Genomic DNA, 22,573 nt, shown 5'->3' on the forward strand with positions numbered 1-22,573 from the left:
AGACTTCCTTTCTCTTCCTTCTCTCCAGGCCAATTTGGTATTCCCCAGATGGAGCATCAGGCAACAAAACTCGTGTAACCCCTCCACACACACACACACACACACACACACACACCCGCCGCCCCCGTTCCACTCTGACAGAGCCAAGTGATCTGTTACAGCTCCCTCTGCTTAGCATGGCCGCCACACTCGCAGCACCAAGGACTTTACAGGGGTTACGTTCTGGACTGCAACCTCGCACAAGCGTTTGTGGCAAGGTTGGCCGGCGAGGCGAAGCGAGGCGGCCCCGGCGAGGCGGACCCCAGCGAGGCCGCCCCGGCGACGCTAAGGATCAGACAGGGGGTGCTTGTAACTAACATGACCCCATTTTGGACTCATCGGTCAGGCTGCCGAGACCGTCTGCCTGACTTGCAAAAAAAAAAAAGCAAAAAAAGCATGATTTCTTATTGAAATCTTGTACTCATGAAGTTTTTATTTATGATGATTAATTTATGCTCTTATCAAAGATTAATAATTGTGGTGGAGAATCCCTACGAGATCATTAGGTTTGTTTCAAGGTTGCGTGCTAACCTTGTTGACATAAACAAGCAGAAGGATTCATTTTCTCTTTCTCTTCTTCCTGCCGGGCCTTAAAAGTGCCATACATTCAAGTGGGGAAAAAAAAATAAATCGTGATTTTTCTGAAGTTTTATTACTCACTTAAATGAAAGGCACTTTGGTAAATAACCTCGGTTAAACAAAAGGGTTTTCGGAAAAACAAGAAAGAATTATTGACATCCAGTAAAACCTTCGTTTCTCTGACGTCGTTGCAGATGAAAGCATGAGACCAACAGACAAAAGGTCAGCTTAGGTTCACACCCGTTAGTTCGTTTGCTCTGGTCTGAATCAGTCGATGACTCGGTGCGTCTCAGATCTGTACGGTCTCACACAGGCAAAAATATCAAATGCACCTAAATGTAGCTGTCGGCCGTTCATTGGTCAGAAATCACATGGGTTTTGTGGGGAGGGGAGGAAGGGCGGCTGTCTTTCCATCGCTACAGCCCACATGATCAAAACCAACGAGCAGATTTGACATCTCCTCCTCTCCCGGAGAGGCAACCTCTTAGAGAAGGTCGGGGTCTGGTTCTTTTGATCCGCATCATGAAAAATGAATATTTACCAAACAGCGAATCCTCTAAAAATTTGCAAAGAAGGATTAAAAACAAACAAAAAAGAAATGTAGAGGTTAAGAACTGGAAATCACAGGAGTTCAGTGCTCAGAATTGAGCACGTTCATTCAAAACATTTTTCAAGTCTGGTGGTTCCGTTCCATTTTCCAATGCAACACTCATTCTGTCTTTTTAGGTGCCTGCTACCTCCAAAACTCTCAGGGCTCAAAAGGTTAAAATGGTTTGCTTTGCCCAGCTCTTCTTTTTCCAGGTCTTCCACAAAGAGAAACCCGTGCGCTGCTCCGGGTCTAAATGGGTCACACGGTGTTCCGGAGTGTCACACTTACAAAGCTATTCAATGCTTGTTCCTCTCACATATTTTATCTGATCACATTTGTCTCAATTACAGGACCCGGTTTGTTTACCGAGGTGGTGCATGGTGGACAAAAAAAGCAACATGAGGCAACTTCCAGGCGAGATTGTGTGTAAGTCTAATTTAATTCCTTCCCAAGATACACACATCCCCTAGCAGATCTGTTTAGGAGGCTAACACACCAGAGCAGGTGCATTACCACTGCCGTAAAAATGCTGGGAGACAGGAAGAGGTGTGGGAGTCGGGTATTTATAGACTGATAATGCGGCGCGGCTTAATTAATTAGCAGTTTTCTTTTCCACAGGGATTTCTCTCTGAGGGGCTCTTTTTATATTCAAAAATGAGATGTGAAAAACAAAAGTTATGGCTGCTGATGAGTTTTCTCACAAAGGCTACGAGCATGTTACAAGACTCTGGGACTAATTAGGAGCCAAAGTTGAGATCCCAGTCGACAGTTTAGGACTGCTGTTGATGGTGGTTCAAGAAACCACTGAGGAGAAGATGTGACGGCGCACGATGGCCAGACGGGCGAGCGACAGATGGATGAAGGTTCTTATTCACAGGGTAAGAAACATTTCAAATGAAGTACTTTCAGTGTGGGAAGAAAGTGGGACATAAGTGGTATTTCAAATGTCTGAAAAGTAAAAAAACAACAACAAAAAAAACAAAAACTGGATCGCGCAGTCATCCTGCAGAGATGAAAACACATCAGTTCTTTAAATCGCAGCATCCGTGGTGTATCGCTCGCCTTATTGCCAAAATAGTTTCATACCGTTTGACAACTGAGATGTTGCAAAGTCTAAGCTTAGCACCTCTTTAACACACACACACACACACACACACACACACACACACACACACACACACAGTGAGTCTTTCTCAAAGTATGATTCATAAGAGCGACGAGGAATCTCATCGTCTTTTTAACGCAGTCACATTTGGATTGATTTAAACACCTTATTGAGCAGCTGACTTTGACTCAAAGTGATGGCAGTATTGGTTTTAGGTCACGTTCTAGGTGATCACTGCTTATTTCTAGTCTTGTTTCCGTTGATGGAACCTCTGGAAGTTTCAGTCAGATCGAAGTCAACTTTGTTATTGTCGGTTTTAAGTGGACAAAGTCTGAAAAAGGGCAGTCAGCAAACACGTTCCGTCTCGTTTTTTTTTTGCTGATTAAATCAACACTGCAAGCAAACCATTCAGGAATTTTTTTCCCTCAAACTTTAAACCACAATCACAAAATATCCTTACACTGTTGCAACAGTATAAAACAGCTTTTCCTCAGATTTTGATGCGACACTCCAAAGATCACATGCCCTCACGGAGACGCGTACTCCACAAATAATGTACGACAGGATTATCCAGATTATCCAAAACTGTTTTATTTTGATTTGACTCACAGTACCCTTGACTGCAAAAGGACTCCAACAACCAATGTGGAACAGACACCACACAATTGAACACGGTATGTTTACAGTCAGTAATGTTGCCATGTGATATCGTGAAGCAGAGGATGTGCTGAGTTCAGCTGCTGAAGCATGTAGCACTCATCCACTTGGTTCTCACGCTCGTCCTCTTCCAATGTTGCTCATCACCTCTTGTTTCTGACTTTGTCCAGCAATCTATACATGGACAAGGAGGGATGAGATTCCCCAACCCCAACCTCCCCGCGTTACCTCACAGCCACGGACAGATAACGAGTCACGCATACACGCACACACGCACGCCCGCAAAAACCAATGTCCATTTGTGGCAATGAAAAAGAAGATGAGAAGGAAAAACCTGAAAATCAATAAGGCAAATGTGTTCAAATTGGACCCAAAACTTGCTCTGCGGTGCAGTTTTGGGGGCCAAATGATCAATAAAAACACCGTTATCTTGATATTCGTTTAAAACCTCCAAAGAAATGTGCGGTGTCGCCTGCAGGCAGAACGGTTTGGGGTTTCAATTTAGCCATATTCACACACACACACACCCCCCCCCCCCTCCTTAAATGTGTCACGTCTTTTTGTCCAATCAGAACACAGAACATGGAATAATCCAGCCTAAGAACATTCTGCACGACATGGAAAATGAATATGTCGGATACAACGGCCTCAGACAAAAGCCGGTGTATATTTTGCCCTGCTGAATGCGACCCAGGTAGGAATATAAACAGGAGTTATCCTCCTCTCCCTGCACACAGTCGGTGCGGCAGTCGTCTGTAAGCCGCCCATTATGTAAATAAAGAAACGAGAAAAAGATGTAATGTGTGGGAAAGAACAGCAGGAAACTCCAGAATGGGAGTGAAAAAAGAAGCGCAATAAAGAAAAGACCAATTACAGAGAAAGTGAGGAGAGGCTTAAAGAATGTGGAGGAAATAGAGTTGGAAACAAAGAAAAGCACATCTTTTTTTTTTTTTTAAACCTATTTTATGAGTCATTACCGACCCGACGTGGAACTGTGAGGAACCCGAAAGCTCCCGGTGCTTCTTTTCCTTTTTTGCGAGATCAACACCATTACACAACAACAACAACATCTACAATAGCAATAACAACAACTGTGCTATAGTGAGACGGCGGCGGCGCCCGATACATTGATGATGCACATCATTAACACCACAGCCAGCCACGTTATTAGCACACACTGTTAAGTCTGTTAGTGGCCCTCGCTTCAGCAGCACCCGTCAGGAAACCAGGTGGCGCCGCAGGGTGCTGCAGCTGAGAACCCCCCCCCCCCCCCCATCACAACCCCCCCACCCCACCCCAAAGTCACCGAAAGTCCCAAAAAAAGTTGCAGCGAACAAGAAGAGATCTGGTATCTGCAGCACAGCAGCGACACAGAAGCCACTTTTTTTGCAACGAGTTTTGAAACAGGAAGGCAATTTTCGTATAGTTTTTCCAGAATACTGCGTTTTCCAGCTATGCAGATATAAAATACAAACGATGTCACTCGGCACATAATCACTCACTTGCAAAGCTGAAGGAAAAAAAACAAAAAGAACATAGCAATAAGCAGTGTTGCGTCGAAAGTTGCTGTGGTTTTTGTTTGCTCTTTGATGGAATATATTCATCACGTTTGGCTGCAACTGAATATAACCTGTCTCCATAATACAGTCACATTCAGCCACACGTTTCCCTTTGTGAGCTTTGTTCATCTTTCCTTTTCATTATTTTCTCTTCATCCTCTTTTTATAAGATTATACAGTCAGCGCCGGGCTGAGAGAATATAACTGATGGCATCTCGATGATCAGGTTGAATGTTAAGCAGGTAGCTGATGGACGTGACGTTGATATATTTGAAACAGGCTGAACTCGGCTTCACTGCATCTCCTCTTCCAGCCCTCGGCTTTCCGTTCCTGATCCCTCCACTCAGACATAAATGGCAGTTCGGGAGATAACGGAGCCGTCTCTCTGAGACTCCATGTCGTCGTCGAGATACATTTCTTCTTCATCTCCGTGGCCTCTGCGGACGTGATACGTCGGGGCTAACACGTTACCACCTCCGGCCACGCCTCCGAATCGATCGTACCGCTCTTCTTCGTCCATGCTATCATCCAGGTCCAACTTCCTCCTCTCCAGCTCGTCCATCTCGTCGCTAAGGAGGATATCATGGGCAGAGGGGGCGTTGCCAGTTGCAGGATGGTGGAGGTGGTGATGGTGGTAGTCGTTTGCCTTTTCCGTTAGAGTCCCGGTGGCGTCGCAGCCCTCCCGATATGTGTACATGGGCCCGTTGTTGTTCGCGCCGGTCCCGTTCTTGCTGCTGTTGCTACCAGAGCCGCCGAAAAGCAGGCGAGCTTTGTTGCCATAGTCCGTGCCATTGCTGCCGCCGCTACCTGTCGCTATGGAGTCCCCACTGCTGGGGTAGCCGTGCCTCTGCTGCCGGCGGCTACGAGTCAGGAGAACGGCAATGAGCGCTATAACCAAAAGCAGGGCCAGGAGGGAGCCGATGATGGCGCCCGCCACCACGCCGGCGCTGGACGGATCCTCCAAGGCTTCTGCAGAGGGGATGGAGGGGTTGGAAGAAGGGGTGGAAAAATGGGTGGAGGAGAAGAAAAAGGAGTTGATGGCTGTATTTAAGGAAGTCTGGCTCAGTGGTGGAGGAGGCATTCACATGTCTTCTTGTGTTGTAAGTGTGCTGTGGTGATAGTCTTCTTCTATGTGAGCTACAATCCTCTTACAAGTGTGTGCTAATGTTCTCCTCAGTGTAATCCCTCGGTGAGGGTGCAGTCAGTCATTGCTGGGATCAGGCTGAATGAGACTCATTCACTCTCTCCAAACAGACCGGTGCACTGCACTTTGCAGATATTTTTGCCATACACACACGTGTCCAGCTGCCGGCACTTCAGTTTCGGGTCGCCCCCATCCCCCCCTCGTTTCACGGCGGGGGAAGACTACCGTACCGGTCCTTTGTTCTATATGTCACGTTGGTGTGAGCCGAGTTTGCATCTCCACTCGTGTTTCGGGCGAAGATCGAAACGAGAGTTTACAGCAAAATTCATTTTTGTGGCTTTTGTCGTCTTTGCCAAAGTTTAAAGGTGGCAGAGCCCTAGCAGGGACACACATCGACAGACATACAGGACAGACAGACAGAGGGTAACTGGAAGAGGGTCAGTGAAAACTAGCACACAGCTGCGCCACCACATTCAACATCCCTAAAGCCCTCCAGTTTCTACCCTCTGATTATTCCCAGCACCCTAATTATATCCACTCTTCATCCTCTTTCTCTCAACTTATCCTTCACTTCCCCCTCATGCCTCTCTTATTGGTCAGCGAGTCCAACACACAGGCCGGAACACTCGCCTGCTGTCAACTTAGGAGTGGATCCAGATCTCACTGATCAGAAGCACACAAAGGTAAAAGGTTCCCACTGCGGAGCAAAGACTCATGCCAGGACATTTTTAAGAGGATTCTCTGCAGGAGAGGGAAGAGGTCTGGCTCAGACAGTGTAGGGTTTGTACGAGTGGATCCATGCTGCGCCACCAAAAAGGAGAAAAGAAAGTATTAAACCAGGCAAAGCGAAGTTGGCCTTGTGCGGAACTGCTGGCTACTATAATTTTTTTTTTTTTTTTCCCCCACTGAATTGCGTGCTGATTTTTTTCTTTCTGCTGCAGCGAGGGCAGCGGATCGCCGAACAGCAGGGAAATCTGAACCCTTTCCTTTTTTATGCAAATACTAGTGAGGTTCTGCCAGCACTCCTGGCAATCACGACAATGAAACCCAATCAAACAATCTGAGCTTGGCAGAAATGAGCCGCTGTGTGGGGTTATATGGCAGGGCAACACCGGTGAGGGAATTACTTTTCTTTTCTTTTTTTTTCTTTTCTTTTTTTTTTTTTACCCAGCACAATCACATTGGACATCAAATAAAGAGCTGTACGATGAGTGCGACTTATGCTAACAAAACCAGCGGGGGGAATGTCACCGCAAGTGAGCCTGAATTGAGAGCCTGTGATTCAGACGATTGTGAGGGTGTAGGAGAGAATAAAAGAGACGAGATGAAAGAGGAGAAGGGAGCAAGCGGTGAGAAAACCAGGGGGGGCTTCTGGTGGAGAGGGAGAGGAGAGCTAAGAGCAGAGGTCCGGACTGATTTAAAAAAAATAAAATAAAAATCTGGTCTCACATGTTCATGCAAGGAGGTGATGCCAGGGTGAGACAGATGGGTTGGGGGGAGGGTGGGGGGGGGGCCCTCGTGGGACAGGATATGATGTCTAAATTAGGGGACAGTGTCTGGTGATATCCAACTAAAGTGACAGAAGGCATTAAGGATGACGATTCCAACTTTCTATGTCCTAGTTTTTCGCTCTCTGCAAACTTACAGACGGGCACAGAAACAAAAACGTGCGGGCCAGAATGTTATTTATATTTATTGTACTATTTATATTTATGGCATTTATCTCATGGCTCAGGAAAAGACAGCTGAATAATGGCCTTTTTTTGTGGAGGGTCTTTGGTGGCTGTCGTCCTTCTGTTGATCAAGTGCTTAAAAATCTATTATTCTGTTCAGGCTATAAAGAACAATGCTCCTACAAAGGCTCATTAGAGCTGGCATGTTCATTTTTCAATAAAGCGCCAGTCACATGCAGGAGAAGCCCAATTTTCTCTCCACTATCCCCTCAAAGTGCGATTTAGAGGGACGATGGCAGACATTTAAGGAGAAATGATGATGTGCCAGAGAACCTGGGAAGCTTGTTGCCAGTGTGACGACTGGAAGACTTCCTCCTCAACACTGTCTGTGTTTCCTTTCTTCAAATTCAACTCCTAAAAACAAAGCAAAAACTAAAAAATAAAATAAAAAATAAAAAAAAGCCCAAACGCTCAGAAATAAAGAAGTCATTTGGTCTCGCTTGCTCCACCCTGCTCAAGGAGAAGTCGCTAAAAACTAACGACACAGTAATCCAGCTCCAGGTTTGTCATGTCAGGTTTTAGATTTTAAAACTTTGGGTTCCAGTAACACAACAAGCTGGAACACCTGAGCGACCAACAGTAGCCAACAGTGCACCCAGCGCGGCAACGTCTCCTCCCCAACTTGTCAGTTAAAGACGCTTGCTCAGTCGCCCTGTACGCTTCAAACTCTGAAGCCCTTCAAAATAAAAGCAGAATAACGACCTTGTCGTTTTATAGCAGTTGCAACTGAGTTCCGTGTTTGTTCATTCGGATGTGTAGGCTGCTCTCTTGATACATCTTGGGAGTTGTTCCTATTTCCCATTTATGTCCTAATTCATACAACCCCCCCCCCCCCACAGGCAGGAGAAAGAAGAGAGGCAGTGGGACAGTTGCAGGTGGGATATTTGCAGCAGGTTTGCATTTCAACCCTCACCACTGAGGAGAGAAGGAATCTCCGATATTTTGATCCGTGTTGCAAATATTTCTCAGGTCAAAAGTGTTGGATGTGGACATGGGATTGATCGTGCTGCCCAACTGAGCATCACCAATGATGTCATCTGTCGTTGACAATTCAGAGGAATGACATCACACGATTGTTTCATGAGAACGTGCTGGTTTGGGCGCAGATTTGAAACTTGCTTCCTGTTTTATAAACACTTGTAAATGTGGCACTTGCAGGTGCAAAGGACACTGTCCTCCCCGGTCGCCCCGTGTGGGGCTTTTCTCTCTCTCCCTGACACACTTTCTCTGGCTATAAATAAATATAATCGCCTCCCATCTTTAGGAAACAGTCCTGCATTCTCAACACAGAGGCTCGGGGGTTCCAAAGACAAGTGTTGCTATCAGACGAGACGGGAACAAGTTGTTCCGTCCCAACGAGCCGTGGAGGACTTGAAGGAGGAGATGAGGATGACGTGGAAATGGGGGCAATAAAGAGTCCTGTGTGGGCGCCAAGCCTGACAGAAGAGCTTCTTACGGGCTGGCAGCTGGAGAGGGCAGCTGGGCAGGTTCAGGTGGGATTTACTGCAATGTCACACCAAAAATAAAACACATTTTTATTTGATAAAAGAAGCATAATTTGTTGAGAACGTGTTTTAAAGTTGCCGTGAGGATCAGCCGGCCCGACGTGTTACGGCACGCATGTTCATCGTGACACCAAAGGATGTTGATTACCTTTTGATTGAAAATCGAAAAACGCATCTATGCATAAAAATTTGATTTGCCAAAAATCTGTTGCGAGGTTCCCGCCAGCCCTCTCTGACACGACTCATTTTCATCACCAACGCTAATGGATCATAAATCAGCTCTGACAAAAATGTGCGAGACGCTCGTGATCAACGTCAAATCCCTGTCAAACGCCCTGTCAGACGCTTTAGTAAACACTCCTCTGTGAAAATATTTTACCGAAAAAAAGTGAGGAAGAAAAGAAAAAGAAGAAGAGGAAGAGGAAGAAGAAGAAGCCAGACTATCGTTAGCAAGAAAATAGGCCACGCTTGTCATCCTTATTTCTCATCAACGGTAGCAGCCTGCCTGCATTAAGAAGCACGGTGATAAATGTCATGGAGAGAGGCAGGGGAGCTTATATCAGTCTCTGTATTAGTGTCATGTACATGGAGGAGATTAGGGGAGGGGGGGGGAGACAGCGGGAGAACCAGCGGAGGCCAATGGAAACTATCCATTTCTACTCAGTGGCACTCGCTGGGTAGCGATAAGCTAAATGAACAGATTCGAGGATGTGAGGAGGCAAGGTAAAAAGAACGAGTTTGAAGTGAGATAGACAAACAGAGGTGGGGTGGGGTGGGGTGGGGTGGGGGCAGAATCTATGTAATCTAAAGTTGATCTCCTTTGCCACCTCTCTCTCTCTCTCTCTCTCTCTCTCTCCCCTCTGTAGTCATGGAACGTCCTGAGGCTGATGCAAAAATCCACACTGGGAATTCTCATTAAAAACTGCTTTTGGTCAAGGACAAGACAAAGAGAAATTAACAGAGCTGGGCTCATTGCGTGAAATAATTAACATATTGCTCATTACTGATTAAAAAGTAGTCATATCAGTGTGCTTATTACTCCCCCCAAAGAGTCATTCTCACCTGATGCTTCAGATCCTTTGTTTCTGTCATAGGAACTCTTTGTAAAAAGGCGTCTTATGGACAAACAGGCCGTCTAGCATGGTCAGATCTACCGACGGAAGCAAGCAGCCGGTGTCTGTCGGGAGAGGAGTGAAAACTACTTCTTCAAGAGAGAGAGAGAGAGAGCAAAAAAACAAAACAACCTCCAGTGAAGACAAGATGGCTTCTCGCAGGGTTTCTGCGAAACCATACACAAACTTTGCAACCGTTTCCCCTAAAAATCAAGACGTTGCAGGTGTGGATGTCAGAGACTCCGGTCGTAGACTTCAATCCCACATTGTTTTATACATATATATACATATACATATACAACAATCACTAAATGTACTGCAAAATAATGGTAAGACAGCACTGCAGCTGTATTGAGCTGCTTCCCCATATGAGGAGTACATGAGCGCCGTGGCAGCCGGGTTCATAATGATGCCAGGCAGGATTGAAGGTGTTGCTCTATGAAGCAGCGAGTACACCTTGAATCAACACTTCTTTTTATGAGCTCCAGTGTGCAAATGACTAGTTTTAAGACTGTAGTTTTCACCGCCAGCGACAGAACTCGTGATACCAAAACAGCACGAGAACACAGGAGGCGAAATTGAGCCCAAAACAGAAGAGTTTAGACGAAGGCGGCTGCCTTGAGCCTCCGAGGAATCACTGCGCCTTTGTGTTATTTTTATTGTTATGGGTTTGAAGCTGGGAAGTTGCACAGAGATGCAAATAAAAAAAAAAATCATTGATTGCCATAAAAACGCAATAAAAATAAAGTAACAAGCCTGTTGAAAAGGTGAGAGGGAACAGAAAGTATAGATTATTGTGCTGAGATGAACTCAAATGAAGTAGAAATACCTGAAATCTCATCTTAGTACAGTACGTCAAGTACACCTCCGGGTGTGACAGTGAACGTGTTTGAGCTTCTGCGTTAATTATGAATAAAACATTTGTTTTCACACAAATCTTTAAGTCCTTATTTCTGGGCACACATTCGTTTAAAAGTAACAATTAAAAGAGCCATGTTGTTAGCATCGATGCTAGGGATGTCACCTTGTTTGGATTGGATGTTTTTACTCTCACAGACGAGATAAAAGCTAATTTTCGGAGCTGATCACCTGATTGATAATCTGAAGTGATGTGTGAAATCCATCACAACACGAAGTGACAAAACAGCATTTAGCGGTGCTTTGAGTTCACTTTTATCTCTCCATTTGTGCACTAATTGCTCCACTAATAATAAACTTGATTCAGTGTGTAGGTTCTTCCATGGCAACCTCGGGAAGCACACGCACACACACACACACACACACACACACACACACACACACACACACACAGCACGACATCCACACTAACTATAAAAATGATTTGCACTTCTCATTTCTTTTCATTTACTGACACACACACACACACACACACACACACACACACAATACTAAAAGCCTTCAGTGTCTATTTGTGCCTCATCTCCACCCTGGTTGTAAACTCACAGATACACACAAAGACAGACAGACACAGACACACGTGCGCACACACACACACACAGGTTAATTACTCTTTACGACACAGATGAACATGCACACACAGACATAAAGAGCCACAATATCTATTCAATTACTGCGATTATACCTAATCTCTCTTTAACACACACACACACACACACACACACACACACACACACACACACACACACCCCCAGCCCTCGTGTCCCATCCATCAGCGTTTCCTCAACGATCTAAACTCTTCCCTCACGCAACCCCGTGACGCGACTCAGTGAGGGAGGATATTTCCTGTTTAAATCATCCTCACTTCTGTCTCTTCATCATGGATTCCATTCCAGCCGGTGCTCTTTATCTCCAGCTTTCTCCCCCTCACTTTTCATCAGCAAGGAAATAATCAAGAGTGTGGAGAGAGAGCGAGAGAGTGAGAGAGAGAGAGAAAGAGGGGGGGGCATCAGATTGACTTCTTTAAGCGTCTTGTTTTTGGGATTTTTCTTGGCCCATTGAGCCTCAGTGTGCTCACTCCTTTTGAGTCTTGCTGGATTTTAAATGGATGATTTCTGACACAGAGCAAGCAGATGGGCTGAAAACTAAAGAGCAGATATGAAGGAGACCGAGAGAGGGTGGATGGAGAGGGTGTGCTGCATACAGTAAAGGATGGAGAGATGACGGATAGATGGATGGAAGTGGAGATAAATGGGTGGATGCATGTCCTCCAAGCTCATTACTCCTTGTCACCTTGAAAGCTCATCAGCGTTCTCTTTCTGCAGAAAACACACACTAAAACTTCCCAAACACATCCACCCTCTCCGAGCGTGCACGCACACGCTCGCGCACGCACACAAACACACACACACACACACACACACACACACACACACAGAGTTTTCTTCATTCTGTGGCCCCCTGCAGGGGTTGCGAACTCCAAGAGCTTTCCCAAGAGCATCCCCATCACTTTCCTCCTCTTGCTACACAGACACAGACACACAGACACAGACACACACACACACACACACAGTCTTCTTCATTCTGTGGCCCCCTGCAGGGGTTGCGAACTCCAAGAGCTTTCCCAAGAGCGTCCCCATCACACACACACACACACACACACACACACACACACACACACACACACACACACACACACACACACACACACACACACACACACACACTCCACACACTATTTCCCTCATTCTCGGCTCAATTCAACTTAACAACGCTCCTCAGTCGAAAGTGCAAATGCACAAAAATTACAGCCTGTAGGCCACCTTTTGTGCAGGCCGGCGCTCACGTATGTGCAGCCAACACACAAGGGTGTATAAACCAATAGCACCCTAACTCACTTTTGACAAGCTAATATGAGCATGAGCCCGCAACCGGAATGGCCATCCCTCCTTCCCTTACAACCACACACACACACACACACACACACACACACACACACACACACACACACACACGGAGAGAGAAGTGTACAAATCTCCCTCTGACACAACACTACAAGAATGTAAAGCCTCACAGGGAATAAATCCTTGCCAGGAGTTTTAGTGAGCACAGATCAACGGTACAGTTGTAAAGTGTGGCTATAAAACCCCACTGCTGAGCAACCAAATGGAAGCAATGAACACTAAGTCAGATGAGTTAAGTGAACACTCGCCACCTACACGCTGCAGACACTGAAACCATTAACAATTTGGCTGTGCAGGGGAGGTAACATGACTCAAGTAGAAATAGCACGTCCGTGTGCCTCCATGATGAGCGCCAATTAAAATGTGGGTTCCGGCTTTAGTGAATGTTGCTCCTCTTTGTAGTCCGTATTTGAACTTTGACCACCGAAATCCTTTCAGGTCGTCCTTGAGTCGGAGGAGTCATTTCTGCCAAATTCAAGGAAATACCCTCAAGGTGTTCCAGAGATGTTTCCCTGAATGGAAAAGGAGGGAATCTAAATTGATGTGGATTTTACAAACGCTGGACACGATGAACATCCGGCATATTTAAAGCAAATCAGTTTTTAAAAAAAAGGTTAAATCTGAGCAGTAAATCAAGCTTCTTTTTTTTTTTTTTAAATCAGCTCCTATCAAATCCATTTAGCCAGAAAAAATATCTTGTCCTTTTCCAGACCGTTCCACTGAGGGAGGGGGGTGGGGGGGGGGTGGGGGTCTGACTTTGCCTCCTTCTCATTTTGCTCCCTCGATGAAAACTTTTCTCCAGCTTCTCCCTGTGACATGCCAGATAGTTTTGGAACACCTTGGGAATGTACATCTGGTGTAAGAGGAGCGCAGCGCGTTGACCTCAGAAGGGTCGAGAGCGCCCGGATCACTGATTGTCTTGAAACGCTCTCGCACTCGCCGTATCGGCGAGCGGAGCCTTACTCTACAATTTACAATTCAAATCTTATTATAGGTAGAAGACCGCACTCAAGTGGCGCCTGCACTTTGTAAGTCTGATTTAATCAAACCCAGATTCCTACTTGTAAAATAAGCACTTACTGCCCACCGGGCCAGCCCGGCGGCCTGTGATAGGGACTGAGCTGTAATGGGAAGATAACAGGCTTGACTCCAGGTTGCTGAATAAGGACGCGATCACACCTGCTTGTTTGCTTCAGCCTGAGCCAAGTTCTCTTTGTTTCATACGGTCCACTTACTTTCTGGCTGCCTGACTATAAGAGAACTGCATCGACTATCAACCAGCGTGTTGACAGGGGAGTTTCAGGAAACTGACGTGCTGCCAAGTCAAAGAATAGATGGAAAGAAGAGAGAGAGAGAGAGTGTGTGAGTGTGAGAGTTCACATGCTGAATGTTATACATATTCTCCTTGTGGCGGGCGCGAGGTGACGCCCCCTGGTTTAGCTCGGTCATGCTCAGCTCTCCAGGGTCCTAAAATGACATTAGTGTGCGCCAGTAACAAGCTGCACCTCACGGTGAAAGAGGCAAGAGCATCATTTCCTGCTGACAGAACACACACACACACGCTCACACACACACGCTCACACACACACGCTCACACACACTGTGGTTAACCTGACCTTAACCACAGTGTTGTCAAACCTCTCTTAAAACTGTGCATTTTCCACTGAGAAGCAGAGGAGCATTTCGCCAGCCCCTCGCTCCCGACATCCCTCCCACCTCTTGTAACGTTAAATTCTTAACCAGCCCGGAGTGACAGTTCGCGCAACGGAACCGATGCGAGTAAAGACCCGACGACTCTCTCTGCCTTCTTCCTCTTTATGTGGAGGAGACCCACCGACTCAGAGTGAAAGTCAGTGAAAGACCTTTAGATGATTGGACGGGGAGGCAAGGGGGTGGAACAGGACTTTGGGGCGTAAATCTGTTAAAAGGTGGAACTTTACACTCTGGCTCGGGTCGCCAGTGAAGGAAGAAACCACCGAAGAAGTTACACACACTCGTATCCATCCTGGCGTGCGTCGTTTCAGAACTAGCATGTAGGTAGCGTGATCCTCCTATGTGCTGCGTGCGGTGAGGATCCTGGTTTGTTTCATGGCCGACAACTGAGGGTCACCCACCAAATAGAAGGAGCTCGGGTTTGTTGGCGCTCGTCCTCCGCGCTGCTCAAAGATCTCGCTGTAAATCCCCCGGACGGCGAAAGGCTGAGATCTCCAAGTCAATGTCGCCGTCCTCTCTGATGTCACCAACTGAAGGAATCGGACAAGCCTGAACTCGCCATGGCTTCACCACAGCCACCCTGACACGTTCAAAGTAAATTGTTTCAATTATTGAGATGTTTTTTGTCCTTGTCGGCGGTGTTGGAGACTTTGAACTAGCAAAGATAGGGCGGAAAGGAAGCCTTTGTAAGCCAGCCGTGTCCACATAAAAAAGCATTTAATGCAAATCTGGGGTGATCCATCATCCAAGCGTGGTGCTTACTCACTGCTTGCGTGAACAAACCACTTTCACACACGCTCACGCACACATGACACACTCGTACACTGAGCCGTCAACTTGAGTGGGTTCAGTAGTTTAATGAACATTATTGATGGCACGGCTACAGCACTGCTGGTGTAATTAGTGTGATGTCTCACACCTACATGTCTGTGGCTCCATTAATTCAGCAGAGATCCCAGCTAATATGGACACACACACACACACACACACACACACACACACACACACACACACACACACTGAGTGTCACTATTCAGAACCCAGTAAGTGCTCAACCTTCTACACTGTCTGTGCTGCATTAGGTGCTGGATTTGCATTGCTTCTGCTGTTTGTGTGTGTGTGTGTGTGTGTGTGTGTGTGTGTGTGTGTGTGTGTGTGTGTATGTAAGCCAGTGTTGTGTGCCGTCAAATTTATTTTTAGTCTTATTCTGCCTGGCTGAATGCGGCAGCTGATTGGATCCAGACCTTGGCTGTTGATACTGATCAACAAAACCAGCTGAGTGAAAAACAGTCCCCCCCTCCCCTCCCCTCTTCTCCCCTCCCCTCTTTCTTCATCCCACTCGCCCACTCTCACTCAATCCATCTCTCTCTCAGAGCTGCCCTCCACTCCACCATCCATCTCTCCTCCATCTTAAATGGGGTGGTTTGTGGTTGGGTGACTCATTTCTAAGCAAATACGGACAGTGGTAGAGAGGAGGAGGGAGGGCGAGTAGGGGTGGTGGTGGCGGTGGTCGGTGGGGGGGGTTAAAGGGGCCCCAGACAGAGGAGAAAATACAGGGAAGAGGAAAAAACAGGGGGAGGGAGATGAAAATGTGTGCCTTTGCTCATTTCAGAAGGATCACTTGCATCCTTTTAAAGGAGGCAGAAGAAGAGAGAGGCAAGCCCAGCGTGGACAGGCTTAAAGACCCCACACACACACACACCACACACACACACACACACACACACACACACACACACACACACACACACACTCCTCCTGCCCTCTTCATGAATATGATCAGGAGCATGAAAATGAAAAGCAAACAGCAGGACCGCAATAACACCACAGTGCCATGTTTCTGCACAATAACAGAGAGATAAATTCTTGCCTGATCAATACTGTGGAAATAGGTTCATTAAAATGTCATGGATCCAGCCTTGTTGCCGTGGCGCTGAGAAACTTACAGTATCTTATAAGGTCAGTTTTTAGCATGTGAGGGACGCCTCCCCGGGGACGGACAGGAATGATGGACTGGTCCCTGCTGGTGCTCTCACAACGACTTAGTGTAGTTTGGAGCCCTCAGTGACGCGGTCAATAGCTGCAGCGGCGGCTGTGACACACGGCTCCTGGAGGCAATTAAGGTACTTTAGAACCCTTAGCGCCGATTGCTGCAATTTCAATCAATGTCTTTCTTCTCAGAACTGTCAAATCTGAGCACGCACTCGCTGCATGTCTTGAGATTCAGCGTGATTTAGACGTTCCAAGGATATAATTACCACTGATGCAAATTCCTTACATCTGCTCCAGGGCCTGCCTGAGAACACTCAAACGTTTTTTGTTTTTTCTTCTTCAATGAAAATACAATAAAGAAAAATGAATAAATGAGGAAAATCACATATTTTTTCAATTTTTTTTGGGGGGGGGGTGAATTCATACATAAATTCAAGGATTTCCTCCCTGGTTGGAGGCACCTGAGATGAATGATCATGAATGTGTCCACCGCTGGGTGCCACAGTGCCTCTGCTGTCAGAGGCCCAGCGAGGGGCTTCTGCAGCCTGGGTCCAGTCAAGCAAATGAAAGTTTAACTCAACAAGTCGGTGCTTCTCACTGTGAGCGCAGTAAAAGCTTTGTGAGTAAAGTCAGAGTACTAACCTAATAACCGGTTCATGTGCAAAAACACGGAATACAGCCGCTTTGCAAATTTCCACGCTATATATACTGAATTATTTGCGTTATTTGTCCAGGATGAGATTTGACGCTGACGACAAGATGTGTTCGAGTTATACTAAAAAAACAAACAAAACAGAATTCAGAAAAATTTAAACTGAAAACAGGAGTTGGGGGGGGGGGGGGACAAAAGGGAATCTGGGAAGGAAATATTAAGTTACAATAACAACAACAATAAATGAAGACATACATGAAAAACCAACATAAACTGAAAATAATAAACAATCTGCACGTTTGTAATGGTATCAATTTCCCAAAATGTGAAATCTATGTTTTCAGTTCTGCACAAGTAGCCTTGCACACATACTGGTCCACAGTAAAACACGGGCTAAATTAGCACGAGCTAATCAAACATTGCTACTCAGTCTAAGGAAATATCACAATGTTATAAAACCAGTAAACATATTGGCAACATCGTAACCACAGACGACCTGTAAAATGCCCAAACTGGCAAGCACTATACGACAGGAAGTCCCCCAAGCTAGCTAGCTAGCTACAGTAGCTAGCTAGTAGCCACCTACTCACTGAAAATGTGTTGACAAATATGTACATAAAGCAGGTTGTCTTTGCCCTTGTTGGTAACTCGTTGACAAATATACCACATATGTGAATATATACCAGTATATATACATATGTATATATGTATTGTTTGTTTTTTTAGTATAACTCGAACACATCTTGTCGTCAGCGTCAAATCTCATCCTGGACAAATAACGCAAATAATTCAGTATATATAGCGTGGAAATTTGCAAAGCGGCTGTATTCCGTGTTTTTGCACATGAACCGGTTATTAGGTTAGGCATATGGCACCGTTGCTCCAGGCCTTTGTGCCACCCCTGGTAATTGTGATTAGCTGACACAAATACAAACAAACCAGAGCCCTTTTTTTTGTTTTGTTTTGGTTTTAGAATGGCATTCTTATGTGCCGACATCGTCAAGCGTCGTATTGGCCACATATAAGAACATATGGCCAAATTTAGGACGATATGTCCAGCAATATAACGCTAACAACTACATCCTGGGAATAGCCGAGAACAGTCTTCAGGATCCAGGATCTACAATTTGATCCAGATCACCTTTGAAAGCGACCCACATGTTCCTTGTAATATCACTAAGCTTTACAGCAAATTTCATAAAAATGTGTCCACTTGTTTTAGAGACATCCTGCAACACACGCACACACACACACACACACACATACACACATACACACACACACATACACACACACACGCTTGTCACATGGCCTCCTTGGCAGAGGTAAAGATTGCGGGTAGATAATTCCACAGTGCAGGCAGGAGGGGAGTATATAAAATTTGCCCGTCAATATAATTAAAGGATGGATTTAACAATGCCAGTTGTACTGCCACCACTGTAGTACTGTGCCAGCAATAGTTGCTACTAGCAACACACAAATGAAACCAGCTGGCGACACTCAGATACAATCAACAATAAACTACCGTCACCTCATGTTTATTGGAAATCTCCATTTACTGCTCTCTGTAAACTCTGGAGTGTTTACTGTGTTGGGAATAGTGAATTAAAGATTGAAATCGTCAGCGATTCGGGCCAGGGCTTGAGACGCTTGGATCACATTCATGAAAAATGACGTGAAGGCAGGAAGAAGGGATCACGTGACACACGAGGGATCAACTGCTGCTGAAGGCTTTTGACAAACAAGCCGCCGAACTTCAGCGTCTTGGTAGATCGGCGGCGAGACCGGAGGGGAGTTTTTGAAACCATTTCCGACACGCTTGGAAAAGAAAAAAAACACTCATCATCAGGAGCGGTTCTGAAAGGAGACATGAAATACCACCGTCTGGGTGAAGGCGCGAAACTGATTGGCTGCTGGGTGTCCATTAATACCTTAAATAGTCGAACCATCTGTTTGCCTTCTAAAATGAATGCGCTTGTGTATAACCATAGCAACAGAGAGGCTACAATTTACTGCAACAACTAAGTAGAAAAATCCAGCAGTTTTGATATTTCTTGTACATTTGGTTACATGCGGTAACAACAGTGAGGCCTGGGATTCAGGTATGAAGTTATTAGAGCAATCTATGGGGAAAATAAATCCCACTTTGATTGCCATTAATTACTCAGACCCCTCGGCGACAATGAGGATGAAGGTCTGGCTTGTGAAAAAGATTTTGATTGAAAATATAAACGAGCGTTTTCATTATTTTGTACTCCGACCCGTCACATTTCTCACTTTGTTTAGCGTGTAGGCCGTTTCCCTCTTGCCTGCCACGTCCACAAACCTCAGTAAACGCCTCCCTCGCTCGGTGTGTTGATTGGTGTGTGTGTGTGTGTGTGTGTGTGTGTGTGTGTGTGTGTGTGTGTGTGTGTGTAATAATGAGCCAGACAGAGTCATCTCTAATCCTGCAGACCAGCGTGCTGTCTTTCAATTAGCCAGCAGGGCTTGTTCGGGGCCAGCCGGGGTCAGACTGCCATCACAATCTGCAGCTAATCCACTACAGACCGCTCAATGACGAGGACGAGACAAAGCAGGAGGAGAGAGGCGGGAAGGTTACGGGTGGAGGGTTAGATGTTGACGGAAACCACAGGAGAGTGTGAAGTAGCCTGGACACACACCTCGAAATCCCTGCTCCCCTCTCATATTTGCTCACCAACTTATGAAGGCCTGGTGCTGCACCCACTGACAGCAGCTGGCTCCTCACCCGCACGGTCAAACATTTGACCCTTGCGTTTGCAGGTGGGATTATTAATGTCAACGCCATCATCCGGCATGCTACCTACCTCGCTACAGCCAAAGCTGTGCCAGAAAATAGCGACAACTGATAGAGTAGCACGGGCGGGGATGCACACTTCCTGTTTCCCGCTAAATATTTCAATGCAATCATGAATAGATAAGCTATATAGATACTTTACTGTCTCTCCTGGTAAACTTTGTGAGATTAATTCATGGTGTTACGTAAAAACAGAGTGAAAGACGAGCCCCGGTGCACGTTGCACTCTTTCATCTCAAGGTAAAGAAATAGAACACCGACAGAAACAAACGGAAACAAACAGAATTCAAATGAAGAATGATCAAGAAGTGGAGATGGACCGACTAGACCTGCTGGAAACGGCTTTTTTAATAAAAGGATTCACGGGTGCTGTAACCTCTGTTCCAAAGGTAGGAAGGAAAGAATCTTAAAAGCTAAAATAATTTGCATTAATGCTAAATTATGAATGCAAAAGCAATGCATCTGCTCATTGACAGTGCCAAGTATCTGAGGAAGTGGTGGCTGACCTCCAGCGAGCATCTACTTTGCAAAGGTGAACAAAAGAACAAAACAACGTTTCAGGCATTTTTTTTTCTCTTTGGTTTTACCTCTGAAAAGAATAAAACACATTTACAACTGTAACTGGACGCTAACAAGTTTGTTCCTTTACCTCACGGCTGAGCCTTGTGCGGCATCGGTGCCTTCAACATGGTGCGTGGCTCCTGATGTACGTGTGTGTGTGTGTGTGTGTGTGTGTGTGTGTGTGTGTGTGTGTGTGTGTGTGTGTGTGTGTGTGTGTGTGTGTGTGTGTGTGTGTGGCTGCAGGTGTTTCTGCAGCTTGTATGATACAGGATACTTGACTATCAGTTTCATGCCAAAATACCGGAGCTTTAGGAGCAGCTAAGAGGAAGAGGTTATAAATTATTTAAGATTACTAGAAAAAAAAAAACCGAGTATTCTTTTCTGACCAGTTATTACCACGCTGTAATTTTATCTATACTTTTTTGAAACGAACAAAGACTCAATTAATAGAAAATACATGATCAAATGTGTTTTAACACATCAGGACATCAAGTAACTCCATGAAACCGTCGTCTTCATGGTGTGTCACTCATTGACAGCAAACCACTGGAGGGCTGCTTCTTAGGGACAACTAATCTAATTAGACATTCAGTTAATGGCCATTGTGTGCGTGTGTGTGTGTGTGTGTGTGTGTGTGTGTGTGTGTGCGCGCGCGCGCATGTGTGTGTGTGTGTGTGTGTGTGTGTGTGTGTGTGTGTGTGTATTCGTACAACCATGCACAGTTGAGGAGCAGCTCCAGCTCCATTCTCCCCTGGTCTGAACCCACTGAAAGATGACATGATGCCAGCGCTACATTCTTCTGTTCGTCCCCTGTGCACTGTTGGTCTCCTGTGTTAAATACTGCAGCGGCAGCATGCAGGGAGCGCCCAGGTCAATTTGGGGCCGACTGAAGTATTTACATGCCTGAGTAAATCGATCCCCGACTGCACTCTATCTCGGTGTATCAGAACAACTTTGAAAAGTACGATTTCATTTGTACTTGCAGCAGAAACGGATCGAGTTCACCTGTGATGCGTCGCGACAGGTTGGAGTCAATAATCATTTTCATCAGCCTGCCATACTGACCATGTTCAGGCTGTTCTTTTTTTTATTTTGTTATCGTGCAACAACACAGTCCTCCAGGGACTGAAAATGAAAGAATCTCCATAGAAACATCTCTATTCATGCTGCAGGCTGTATAGAGCAAACAGCCTTGTTGCTGCTTAAAAAACATGCTATGTAGAGCGTGTCACATGTCTACAGTTTGCTTGCATGTATTTAAAAAATTCAGTTTTGATAAAAGGATGATCATTAGTTTATTAATTTTCTTTACATGGCACATTTCAAGGGAAGGGTGTCCCAAAGATCTTAAGACAAACATGAAAAACCCAGATGCAGGGCAAACAGAAAGCACAGAAAGAGGTTAATTAAAAGCAAATCTAAAACAAATGGGGTTTAAGCTGCTTTTCAAATCTATAAATCCACAAGGACAGAGGTCAGAACAACACAATAAACCTGCGTCTTCTCTCATCATAGGAAGACAGTGAGCGCATTTCGACCTGTGTGGGGGAATGAACTGCATAAGAAGCAGCAGCCAAGTGGTGGTCCAGGGTGTGTAACGCTGAAATGGAAAGCAGCAGCAGCACAGAGGTAATCACTGACGGTTCCCCCGCCAAGCTTCAGCTGCAGGTAACACAACTAACATCTGACCTTGGGAGTCAAGTGAAGAATGAGCCTGCGCACGAGTCCGATGCTGAATATGTGCAGGAGTGAATGAGACAGGGATGCAGCACAACTGCGCAAGGACGTGGTGGCGAGAGAAAAATGCTGTAGGATTTGTGTACTGTGCTTCTGTCGATGCACAGTGAACAATTACACGTAGCGTACGTAATTCTCCCCCGAGGCATCCAGCTGAAAAACTTGATTTGGACTTGGATGGCAGCTCCGCAAAACCACA

General features: G+C 45.7%; 1 protein-coding gene across 3 annotated transcripts in view; it reads right to left on the minus strand.

Annotated features, from left to right (window-relative positions):
• The window catches only part of pvrl2l (PVR cell adhesion molecule related 2 like), a 302,926-nt gene that overhangs the window by 113,340 nt on the left and 167,013 nt on the right, over nt 1-22,573 (minus strand). For 2 of the 3 annotated variants that reach the window (XM_086193275.1, XM_086193276.1), the window contains exon 7: nt 4,270-5,497. The exons of the other annotated variant lie outside the window; for it this stretch is intronic. In XM_086193275.1, coding sequence (XP_086049401.1) covers nt 4,872-5,497 — 626 coding nt within the window. In that variant the 3' untranslated portion in view covers nt 4,270-4,871. Of the gene's footprint in view, nt 1-4,269; nt 5,498-22,573 lie in introns of those variants that run through there. 3 annotated transcript variants of the gene reach the window in all.

Source organism: Aulostomus chinensis, chromosome 22, assembly GCF_037954235.1.
Source record: "Aulostomus chinensis isolate RoL2024-O1b breed Wild chromosome 22, RoL_Achi_v1.0, whole genome shotgun sequence".
NCBI lineage: Eukaryota > Metazoa > Chordata > Actinopteri > Syngnathiformes > Aulostomidae > Aulostomus > Aulostomus chinensis.